The sequence below is a fragment of the Lepisosteus platostomus genome, chromosome 8 (assembly GCF_059453375.1).
Source record: "Lepisosteus platostomus isolate fLepPlt1 chromosome 8, fLepPlt1.hap1, whole genome shotgun sequence".
NCBI lineage: Eukaryota > Metazoa > Chordata > Actinopteri > Semionotiformes > Lepisosteidae > Lepisosteus > Lepisosteus platostomus.
The window spans coordinates 33,542,613-33,555,389 of record NC_142618.1 but is presented as its reverse complement, the minus strand read 5'-3'; the positions used below and the strand labels follow the sequence as shown (position 1 = coordinate 33,555,389).

Below are 12,777 nucleotides of genomic sequence, written 5' to 3'. Positions count from 1 at the left end.
TGTCTTTGTCTCTAGTACCAGACTGAAGAGATACAGTGGGGCAGGTCACTGATGCAGCCACCCTGAGAAACACTGCTTGGTAGGTGACTTTACTGGATAAATCCAACTGATATTTTACAAACACGTTGAAAAATGCAATTGATCTGCCTCGTTAAAAACAGGTTAAAATGACTCTTGTTTTTTTACCTGGTAATAGGTTCTTTGTATCTCCCATAGTGACCAGTGCATTCACAGACCAGTTATACAACATGCAGGACAGTAAACGTCTCTTCTCTGCCTCTGTCTCATTCTCAGTTTCAGGAAGTCTACTACTGTATATCCTGGCTGCAGTACAGTATATTAAAGCATGTCTGAGCTTGCAGCCTGCAGAGCTCCAAAGTCCCTACCAGTATCATGGGTCTCCAAACATCCTGTCTGCCTTCAAAGTTTCACAGGGCTCCCCAACCTCATCTGCACGTGAGGCTTTGTTTTCTCATGATAATACAGTATTTTGCATTGGTCTCACTACATGGCTACTTCTAAAAACACAAATATCCAGGACTAGATGGTACAGTAGCTTATCTGCAAAGGACCCTGAAGAATCTTCTAATTGAATTTTCTGGTGCCAATTTGAACAAGCATGTCTTTTATTCTTCTTCTCTTCTCACAGAAAGCGACTCCCAAGACCAAACACCATATTCAGTAAATACACAACATATATAACATATTAAATTAATTATCAAGTTTATTGTTTAAAGTTTATATTACCTCATTAGCTGGCTAAGCACATCAGCCACGGTGGCTCGACTGGCAGCTCAGGGAAGCTAGAAGAAACTGATTTCTTCAGCACTCTTAAAAGCATCGTGTGATTTTTGATGGGGGAAACAGGACTGTTTTTAAACCCACTGTGAAATGATGGTATTATGAAAAAAGACATCTAAATTGCATTATTTAGCTCCTTTATGTGTTTTTACTCTAAGTGCATGTCAATGTGTAAAAATAGATGTTAAGCATAAAAATACAGAGTAGGATGTGAGGCCTGAAGCTCTGCTGTTCTACTGACATCCTGTACACACTAGCAGTGTAGGCTGCAGCATTGACTGCAGTGGGGGTGTAACAGGGGCAGCAGACAAACTTCAGATACACATACAAAAATATGTCACAGATGTGGCTAGTGTTGGTTATTCTTTAAGGAGAACACAGAGTTATGGAAGAATAAGGAGTATGGAAATTCACGAAGAAATCAATGTAAAAAAAGAGCTGACCAAAAATTATATTAAGATCTTCCATAACATGATATAATAAATACTACCCATAATTAATTTATCATAATCAATGTAACATGAAGGACAAAGAGTGGATCGTTATTATTTAGCTAATGCTTTAATCCAAGATGACTTCCACTGAAAATAATTTATGAACTGTAAATCATTGAAAGGATATGTAATATAAACCAGGTCAGTTAATACTATTACAGGATAGATTAGAATCATAAAAAGGCACCAGGTTCTAAAACTACAGTCTGCAGTAAATGTAATGAAAGCAATACTATTCATAGCTCAGAAATCATAATGATTAATCACATAGTGTAAACATAGACTCTGAGCAGGCTAGCCTTGAGGAGATGCTGGATGGTGGTCAGAGATGGGTCACTCCTAATATTTTGGATATCAGGTACCACTACAGAGTTATGGAAAGTGCAAGAAAAGAAAATGAACATTTTAAGAAACAGAAGAGATCAGAGATGTAACAGATAAGCAGCCAACCTAAGATTAAGTGGAGAGTTGGAGAGGGAAATATTGGGAAATGATAAGATAGTGTTAGAAACAAAGAGAGTGATGAAGCAAGTGTTAAAGACAAATATATCAGTTCTGGTCAAAGCTGCAAAATGGAGCTAAAGAAGGAGGATGCAGAATAGAGGCTGCATGGAAGAACGGAGGCAGAAATAAATAGTGAATTTTGGATAAGTTGGACAGAGGAGATTACCAATACAACAAATCACCCTATAGTCTTGCATTCCAGAGGGCACTTGGACCAGAAGCTGAATGGAGTATTTAGTGTATAAAGGGCATAACCCATGGATGTAATTAAGAAAAATATGAAAGGATCATGTTAGAAAAGAATAGCAGTGAGTGAAAAAAGGAGGGATCAAGGGTAAAAAGGGAGTTTTGGCAGCAGAAGAAGCAAGAGAGCATCAAGAGAAATAGTAGGAGATCAAAAAGTGGGAAGATATTTTGAAAATCTTGAAAGGTTGATAATGAAGTGATGTGGGAACATTAGAGAGGAAGTGACTAACAGGCAGTTAGATATCTGTGAACAAATTATAAGGTTTAAGATGGGAAAGATAGACATGAGCATTATTAGCATTGAACTGTGAGGAAAAGGGGCCTCCCGAGTGGCATACACAGAGAGAACTCTACATTATGGGTTCTACAACTCTACAGTCCTGGGTAATGTCACTAGCTGACTGTGACTGGGACGTCCCAAACTGTGGTACACAATCAGGGTTTGACTAGTCAGCCAAAGGTGTCAGTGCTGAACTTCCAGAATGGGTCTGCTTGAACTGTGATGTTTTGAAGGTGGGCAGGCCAGAGGAGTCTATCCAAACTTCTTCAGATCAGATCACTTTATTAGCCATGTACAATTTATTGCATTAGGAATTAATCTTTTCACATACCCCAACTTGCACTCCATGAGACACAGACACACAGACAGGGAGAGAAGCTTGGGGTTAGAGCACAGGGTCAGCCATTGTACAACACCCCTGGAGCAGGTGGGGTTCAGGGCCTTGCTCAGGTGCCCAACAGAGTAGGATTCTTCTGCCAGCCATGGGATTTGAACCAGCAACCTTCTAGCTACAGAAGCAAGATCCTTAGTCACAGAGCAACCACTCTGCCCATTCTACTGGTGTGAGGTTTCGGGGTTCGTGTCTATGAGCTGAGTTGTGAGAAACACAGAGGCAATTCTAGATCATACAGAGAGAAAACAAATAATTGGTGGTTGAAAAATTTTAAATTAATTGTCATGATATATGAGAGAACAGAGAAGAGTAGAAAGAGAAAGAGAAAAGGGGTCCCAGTACATGTACTGTACTTATGGATCTCCTTATGGACAGCATGCAACATAAGGAGAGCAATTGTCATGTTTCCATGTGTCTAATCATTATCATCATGATCATTATGCGATGCAATGGCAATGTGAATGTGCACATTGTGTACTGAATATTAGAATATTTACCAGGACACAGTAAACATACTCATAACTCAGAGCGACAGCAAACAACTGGTTTAAAATAAACTGTGAGCACTGGATATTGTTACAAATATCATTTTTATTATTGAAATGCACTGTCATTTTAAATGCCTCCAAGTACAGGTTCTTGTGTGCTTTAATTGCTTCAATAACAAAGATACTAGTCTTTTTTTATCTGCTACAAACCACTGACAACTGTTTTCTTGTAATATAGTGGCCTTTATAAACAGGAAAAAAGTGTTATCTGACAAAGTACGGATCTCTACACATTTTTAAAAAACATGCAAAGGCTTTCCAACTTTTTCAATATCTGAAGTGTTATTTTGAGATGCAAAAGTGATTCTTTAAAATCCGCACTTCTCTGCAATTCTTATGTACTCTAGTCTACTCTACTGACTACAATAAAGCAAATATTTAAGTTTATAAACCATAAAACCATATGAACCATATTTATATACCATAAAAAGTTGCAATATATGCAAATATTGATAAATCAAGGAATATCTTCTTATTTGGCAAAAGAACAGCAGCTTCTAATTTTAAATATGAAACACACACATCATTATTGGTAAGCAGTGTTTATCCACTGTAAAGTATTTCTGTGTTATTTTCAGGCATTGTACAATGTACGTTGTGGTGGTGGAACTGAAGTATCAGTGTTTTACAAAGTTGTTATAGTTCAGGAACTACTGGAGCAAGGAATTGACACCAATGATTGAAGGTAGCTACTGTATTTGTAAATACCCATAAAACATGTCAGTATTCTTAGTGAGGTTCTGCTTACCTTACGAGACTTTAGCCTGCAACAAGGGATTTTATTAATATGTTGTCTATTATTGAGTCTCGGTTTAGCTTAGCTATAATATGAAGGCATTACAGTTGGCATTACAACAAACATATGACAAGTGTTTCTCATTAGAGCTTCTACTTCAGTTTGGACAAGAAAATGAGAATCGATCTAATAGTGCTAGCAAAATCCTTAGTACCCCATAGAGGCAAAACCTGAAATTCCCATTACATTGCCATTAGTATTTTATTAAAAAATAAATCAATGTTGTTATCCTCTCCCTTGCATTGTACCAACACCAAGACATCTTTCATCTCTGAACCATTGTCTCAAGGATAAGGATATATATTGGGAAAGGCAAACCTTTGAAGTACAATGCTGAAGACATTTACTATACAGGTATATACAGTATACAGCATTAGCATATTTGTTAAAGGAATATAAAACTGAGAAGCTGAATATAGAAAAATAACTAAAAATTAACAACTACTCTTGACTCAACCCCAATACTTCACTTAAATAAAGTAATTAAACTAGAGAACTTTCTGCCATTGTTACTGCCTTAGTAGCTATGTTCACTCCTCATGTTAAAACAGAAAAACCGCTTCTTTCTGCAACCACAACTGTAGATTTTAATACTACATTAAAAGGGACAAAATAATTAAGTGGTTTCTTGATTGTGAGTCCATTGGCCTGGTTTGTGTAGAATACTTCTTATAAAATGAGATTCACAGAAAATGATTAACAATAAAGAATGTTTTCTAAAGTACTACATGTGGATCTTTATGAAACTATCAGCTAAATAAAGCTATATATCAACTATAAAGAGGTGACAGTACCAGGAAAAAACAGCTTTATTTCTTGAAATGTGAATGTCAAAAACGATACCAAAAAGTGTGATTTTAATCTAGACTTAAAACACAAGCACCCAAAGTGGCTGAATCCCTGACTTCGTATACAGTGGTGTTCCAGAGCTTTATGGTACATCAGCAAAAGGCCCTCTTACTTGCAGACGGCAAACCACTGAACCTGAAACCTGTTGCTTATGGATCCCAAAAAATGCTTTGGTTTTTGCTCCGGACATGTTTTTAATAATAGTCTAATTTCAGCTTTCAATTTTAGGCTTTTTTCCCTTTTGTTTTTGACTCTTGTCATTGTGAAGTTATTGGAACTATAAATAGTATCTATGTTGGAAACTAAGACCTGTTTTTAAGTGCATAAAAAGTCTAAACAACCAAGCAGGTTGGTTACAGTGGTTAAGAGCCCATTTGAAACACAAAGTATCAGTCAAATGTGTCCTACAGGACCAGGATTAGTTCTCAATGATGCACACAAACAGTGGGAACACATAATTAAACAGATTCAGCTAAGTAAAGGTCACATGGGACTAAAATGATAATGCATGACCAGGATACTGTGAAGTTATGTCAATTACTGCCTAGAACATAAACTGAAGGATTTTATAATAAACCCAAGACCTGATAGGAAATCAGTGCAAGGACTCCAAGACAGGACTGATGTGGTCACTTATACTGTATGTAATTTAATTTGGAGTCTAGCTGCCAGATCCTGATCATGTTGTAACATGAGAAGTGCAGCTTTAGATACTCCAGCAAGCAGGGAGTTACAATAACAAATCCCCAAAAAGACAAATGAACAAGTGTTTTTTTTGCTATAGACAAAGCATAGGATATAGCCTGGTATTACTTTTAAAATAATGGACAAATTTTTCAAATGGACAAACTATGTGATTATAATATTTTGCAAATAAGGTTCAATAGCCAGTCTGTGATAAATGATCACCCTCTATATTCTTAATTTTGGCTCAAGCACAGTGTGGTCATTAATTATTTCTGCTGAAGTAAGAGATGTTCCTTTATCTAGATTATCTAGAACAAATACACTCCATTAACAAAGTATGAACATGGCCTGTAAAAATACTTGGTAACTTGAACATACAGTACTGTCTAGTCTTACTTTGCTGACACCAAAAATCATGTTCCATATTGTCAGTTATATTGACAAAGTCAACCCAAATTTATTAGTGCAATCAACAGAAGACACCATTACAAATTAAAGGAAGTGATTTCAAAACTGTGAACAGGAGGCATTTTTACACAAACAGTTGTAGGAGTCCAGAACAATATACCCAGTCATGATGCTGAATCTCGTATCATTGCTTCTTTGAAATGACAAATTATTAAAATCAGAACATTAGCCATTAGAGAGATACTGTACCTGTATATGGGTTAAATAGCCTCTGTAACAAATTACCTTCCTAGAAAAGACTCTTGGTTTGAGATTGGACAGCATGCCTCCAAATCACATTACCATATTATGACAACATTTCTTTTTAGAAAATCTGTTTCCAAATTTAAATAACCATAATGAGAACCAAAATAACATAAACTAATAGTGGAGGTCTTTTCATTTATAAAAATCAGAGCTTTCTGATAAGACCCAAGCACATCTATGGCTTTCAAGTAATGACTTGAAGGTTTAAGTTGAGGATATGAGATGACATTGCTGCTGGTAAGTTTAACACAAGAAAATGCATGTAATATGCGAATGAAGTTCTGAATTTGGAAGGGATAACCAAATACTTTATTTCAGACAATAAATTCCTTTAGACATTAATTCCTTTAATGCACATTTTTTATACTTTCAGGCCATGCAGGAAGTGAAATGGGCTTCCCTGGGTTACTAGAAATTAGAACACAATCAGTCCTGGATAATGGCCGAAACTATTCTTGATGGAAAATATACAGTGCATTGACAACTTATGCTCATTGCCTGTACATTTTGTTACTGCTGGGACTCTTGAGAAAGGAGACATTGTGAAACACAGTTGTTCCACTAGACATGTACAGTATGGTGTCTTTTGCTGAATCAAGTAACTATAATACTCATAACTATTTTCTTTCAGAATAGGTATTTACAAAAATCAATACTACGGGAAGAAATACATGGGCTTCTGATTCACACAACTGAAAGATATAATTGCTCTTCATTTCAGTCAGATTAAGCTCAGGGTCCTGTTTGATGTTTGAGAATTGGACAGCAGAATCTGACAGCAGGGTGTGCATTGGTTAGAGCTGTCCTGGACACTTCTTCTTAAAGTCTCGATGCAGCTGTGTTTATTTCTAACATCGGTGTAGGTCAGGTATTGTTAACAGAGGCCTGAAAATGAGACAGTTGTGTTTTGAAAAAGTCACAGAAAATGGAAGAAAACCTCTCAACAAAACAAAATTAGAAAAGAAAGTGGGAGAGCATGTGTATGTAAAATAGTTATTTCTGAGTTTTGCATTGCTAAAGAACATTTTTAAAGGAGACAATGTTAAAGCTTTGTTAAATGTATTAAAACTAGCAGGTGGAAGAAGACATTGATTGCTAAGAAAGCATTTTCAGTTCTGTATTTTTCAACACTGGATAAACTACAGTTTCAAATGATTAATCATTATTTGTTTGATGCTTAAGGATGTCTCTCCTGAGAAGAAAGCAATGAACCCCTCCCGAGGTTTCTTGAACATACCTACTAGTGTCTGGTACTGGAGATCTGTTCTCTGTGTATGAATTGTGAGGATGGCTCAATTAAAATAAACACAAGCTAACCTTTACCGAATCTTGCAACAGTGGTGGACATTTGCCCTTGTTTTTCACTTTTCCATAGATTGCCATGACAGGATCTGAGCTCTTAAAGGGAGAATAAAGAGTGAGAAAATTGTTCTTGGTGTAGCGATTAGAACCAAAAGCTGGAGGAGGAGAGGAGTCAGACACACAATATAGCTGGTATAAAACAAAGTGAAAAAATAAAAGCAGCAGCTAGAACTAAATCATGCGTCTGTCTGAGAAGGTTTTTTTGGAGGGGTGGAAAGTTATTCAATAAAGGAGCTCATTTATTTTTTATAGATTATATTTGTAGTCTGGGAAGTATGGTGTCACAGCGGTTAGGACTAGGACCCTGGGTTCAATTCCTGGGGTGCTATGTCCGTGGAGTATATACTGTATATTCTCCCTGTGTTCACATGGGTTTCATCTGGGTGCTCCGGTTTCTTCCCACAGTCCAAAGGCACTGTGTGTGTGCCCTGCAATGGGCTGGTTTCCCATCTAGGGTGCATATGTTTCTGATTATGTAATACATTCAGTGAGATGCATTAAGCAGAAAGTTATTGTAGATTTGGATTGTTCGATTTTTTTGCAGTTTGTAGAACTTTGATTTGTAAATATCTTTGATATAATGTTCCCTATAGAAATTAATTTATGTGACAATATTTAAGAGCACAATGTAAATGAAAGCTGCACTTGAGCATAGTTAGATTACATCTGAACTGAACAAAAGATACAAACAAGCAATGACGCTAACATTTATAGTTAGGCCACTCATTGTGAAGAATTTACAGTAACAAATCTCAGTGTGTGAACTATTCATGGGGTCACAATTAAAAAATGGTAACAGAGGTAACAGAGGATAGCAAGCCTACTGCCAGGGTCCACAGGTTTAGAGATTCCTTTAATTAGCACTTGATTTGAATCATAGAGCTTTTGAGCCATTTAGTTTGGCTAAATGTGTAATTACATAATTAAGGTCAGAGAAGAAAGAAAAACAAGAAACAAACACAACATTCCTGGACCAGGCCTTCCCATCTTTGACTGTAGTATAATCTTTTCCTGAGGCCATAAGACTGTATTCTGGCTAGACAAAATACACTTCAAATAAGAGAAAGCTCTTCAAATAATATTCTTCAATCTTCAAACCAATTATTTATTTTATTATTTTGTTCTTTTTCCTCCATCTTCAATCATCCAGTGCATTTTGCTATAGCTGATTATCAGCAATGCCAGCAGAGGTCAAAGCTTACCGTGTTGATTTCCTGCTGCTGGCTGTTCTTTGGATTTGACATTGATGTATAGATATCTTCTTCTTCTTCTGATTCACCATGCTAGAAGAGAGTGGCACTCAAGTTTGAAAGAAATAAAAGTGTACATGTAACAAAATGAGTGGGATAAACAACTCAGCACTACAAAACAGTATTTTGATTGCTAAATTAGAAAGAGGATTAAGGGAAGCTGTTTAGTCAGTAAAAAAAAAATACAGATAAAAACTTTATAAATTTCCTACACAGCCCTAGTTTCAAGACAGCCTTTACCAATGTAAAACCTTGCTTTGTCAAGATACCAAACCACTAAAAAGAATCCTTCTAGTGAGGTAGTGAAAAGAAGTGTCTAGAATGTAATTGAAAAAATAAACTTAAAGGCAAGTTATTTATTTAAAATGATACTTTTCAGACACATTATTTGAACATATTCTAATGTAGAAACACAATGTTTCAGGTGTAAAGAAGTCTCGATACTTGAAGGCTCAACTGCCAAAATTTTGTGTTTCTTGTTTCTGTTGTTCAGCATGGAATTAACCCTTACATATTCTAAAGTAACTTTAAAAAAACAATAATCTCAGTTGGAATATACTAATCTTTTACTCTTAAGTAACATCCATATGTGATATACACAGAATGGAAATTAAATGGAATTAAACAAAAGTGTGTTTTTTTTTACCAAATTCTTTGATGAAAGTGGAGTTTTCTTCTTCAAGGTCACTGTAGCATAGCTACATGTAGCATTGTGACTGGACTCCTTGTTAATATAAAAGAGAGAATTATACAGTATATGGGAAAATAAGGTTTTAAGTACACTGATCAGGCAAACCAGCAAAAAAAAGTGGGGAGGATTTATCAGTTGCACATAAACTTTACTTCATCTGTTTCATTAATCGTTGTTGAGCAGAGTCCAAAAACTCCATTGTTGACCACACTTCAAACACATTCTGGTGGGTACTTGATATAATCAAGCAATGAGGATAACTAGTTATAGGAAAGAGACTTGTTACATAGAATTTAAACAGATGAATACACGCATTAACAGATGAACAATTCTCAGTCTGAATTTTTCATGGTTTTGCAATAAAATGGTATCTAAAATAACAGGGGTATGAAAGCCAGTATCCTGCAAGTTTAGAGGCTCTTTTTTATTAATTCTTGATTAATAACAGTTGATTGACCTTCGTAGCCATTCAATTGGTTTATTCACATCATTAAGGTCTGAGAAAAAAGAAAAACAAGAAACAAACAACATGCCTGGACCAGGGCTGCCCATCTCTCACCTACTGTATAGTATAACCTCTTCCTGAGGCCAAAATATTTACAGTATGTTAGTGAAATACAGTGGCCTCAAATAAGAAAAAGTTGTGTATTTCAAATAAATAATGTTCTACAAACTTCAATATATTTGATTTATTTTATTATTTTGGGTAATATTTCACTCTGCCTTCAATCACCAATGCATTTTTCCGTAGGAGAAGCTAATTTCTTATGATCAGTTTAAGCATAGTAATTGAGCAATGCTAGCAGAGGTCAAAGGTTACCATGTTGATTTCCTTCTGCTGGCTGTTCTTTGGATTTGACATTGATGTATAGACATCCTCTTCCTCTGATTCACCTTGCTGGAAGAGAGTGACACTCGATTTTGAAAGAAAAAAAAATGTGTAAATGTAACAAAATAAGTTGGATAAACAACTCAGCACTATGAAACAGTATTTTGATTGCTAAAGTAGAAAGAGGGTTAAGGGAAGCTGTTTAGTCAGTATAAAAGATGGAATGTAACAAATTAGAGACCAAAACATCAGAAGTTACCAACAACAAATGGAGAGACTATGGTGAAGAAAACACTTATTTTTTAATGTTGTTCCTTAAAAGAAGAAAGTTGAGAAAGGACTGTGGTATACTTTGGCATCTATGCTCCTAAATAAATTACTACATTTTCCTAAAGAAATTTTTCATTCTGATCTTTCACTCCGATGATTTTCAATCTAAAAGGGCATAGCAGCACAAATCACTGACATCATGTCAAAGCCTAGAGTGAACATGAAGCAATTGTTACGGATTCGGTAAGAGAAACCGAAACCAGTGAATGAACCCACTTGCAGGAGCTGATAAAGCCTAGCCGTGATCCAAAGAAAGCCGTAGTCGAAGAAACGAGCCGAGAGTCCGGGGGAAGCCAGAGATCCAAATAGGGAACGAGTTACCGAAGCCAAAGCGTGATCCGAAACCGTAGACAATAGAGCAATCCGAGTCCAGGGGAAGCCAGAGATACAAAACAGAGCGTGAGTACCGAAGCCAAGCCGTGATCCAAAAAATCGTAGTCAAAAGGGGGAAAAACCGTAATCCGAAAACCGAGAATGACACAAAGCAGAAGGAGTAGCGCAACTAGGAAGCTCGAAAGAAAAACCAATACTGAGCGAGGAGGTACGAAAAGACAGGTGTTTAAGTACAGTATGTTTCATTCATTGACAGTGTTAAGGTTTTTGAAGTTCGTCTTGTGCCATAAGACTCTTAAATAGGTTTCTAATAGGTTTTTTGAAAGTGCCTCTTCATTGTCTTTTTTTCAGATCTCAGGCACTATTAAAAAGTCCACCTTATGAATTTTATATGGTGCTCAAGGATAACATTTTACACCATGTACTAGTTCATGTATGACAAATGATATGGTCATTATTTTTTTCAGTTCAGGTTAAATCATCCGTTAGGCTAGAGATTCATGTGGTTAAGTTATATAATTAAGTAACATATATTCAAAGAATAAATTTAAAACAAGTGTGGGGGACTATGTGCTCTAATGAACTGATCAGAATTACAAAAAATATAAATAATTTCTATCCTGTCTATTCTTAAATCCAGTCCTCTTGTGTCACCAGATAAAGTCCCATGACTTTACAATTTGGCAATCAAGTATCAACAATTTTTCACCTCTAAGAATTCACAGTGTTTTAAGTGTTTTTCTAAATAAAATGTAGTTTGTATGGCTTCAGCAATCCCCAATTGATTTGGCTTTGAAGACATTGTAACAATTTGGATTTCGTTACATGATTACCATCTGTTTAGATTGTGAATAGTTTACACACTTTAACTAGATGTCAAGTGTCATTTAGCCAGCTTTGTGTCATCTTTACATTAAACAAGTTTGCAACATACTGTATACTGGATCATACTGTAAATCATTAATACTGGTCATGTAGGTCACATACAGATGCATTATCTTGTAATTGGATCCCGTTTGCTTCAGTAGACAAAGTATCACCTCCACCTGAAAACAAAATCATTTAAAAAATGTACAGCATTATTTTATTTGTGATAACTTCAAAGTACTGTATTTGGTTCTTTAAACATTTAACCCACTAGCTGCAAAAATACATTTGTTTCAAATTATGTTTGCATTTCATTTTTATTTTTTCAGGAAAATTGTAGGACATTTTTGAATTGTTAAAGTGTTAAAACATTTTAAACTGCTTTTCAGTTTGAAAAGCAAGAATAAAAACAATTACTTTAGGACACAGCTACTTTGGCAGTGAATTAATTGCATAGTTTACAGTAGGGTAAACAACACTTTTTGATTCTACAAATTTTGTTCTCTGAAATCCTTAGTGAGTTGCAGGAAGTAGGTAGTATGTGATGTAGCAAGGTCAATTGAGTAATTAAAGAGCTGGTTGAACCAATATGTCAGTATTGATCATGTGTATGTGAGTATCTATAGTGTGTATTTGTGCCCTAAATGAGTATTGATAGTTTATTCATTTTCTGTTAGTATCTATACTGTGTATTTGAGTCCTATGCCACTGTTGTAAACAGATTATTAGTGCCTTTTGCTCTCGCCAACATTGCCCATTCCTGATATGAATTGCTAGGTTTAGTATGTACTGTATATATTGA

General features: G+C 35.7%; 1 protein-coding gene across 2 annotated transcripts; it reads right to left on the bottom strand.

Moving 5' to 3' along the window:
• Window positions 1–6,599: 6,599 nt before the first annotated feature.
• LOC148657249 (uncharacterized) lies at window positions 6,600–11,665 on the bottom strand. 2 transcript variants are annotated; one of them, XM_088643250.1, is made up of 6 exons: window positions 10,992–11,665; window positions 10,437–10,514; window positions 9,572–9,649; window positions 8,878–8,958; window positions 7,631–7,711; window positions 6,600–7,198 (listed from the first exon to the last, which is right to left on the bottom strand). In XM_088643250.1, exons 2-6 carry the CDS (start codon window positions 10,476–10,478, stop codon window positions 7,178–7,180), a joined length of 303 nt encoding a protein of 100 aa, XP_088499376.1. In that variant the 5' UTR covers window positions 10,479–10,514; window positions 10,992–11,665; the 3' UTR covers window positions 6,600–7,177. The 2 variants fall into 2 exon arrangements, 1 of the variants encoding a protein (XP_088499376.1); XR_015940907.1 differs by having other exon boundaries at window positions 9,572–9,641; window positions 10,437–11,665.
• Window positions 11,666–12,777: the final 1,112 nt, after the last annotated feature.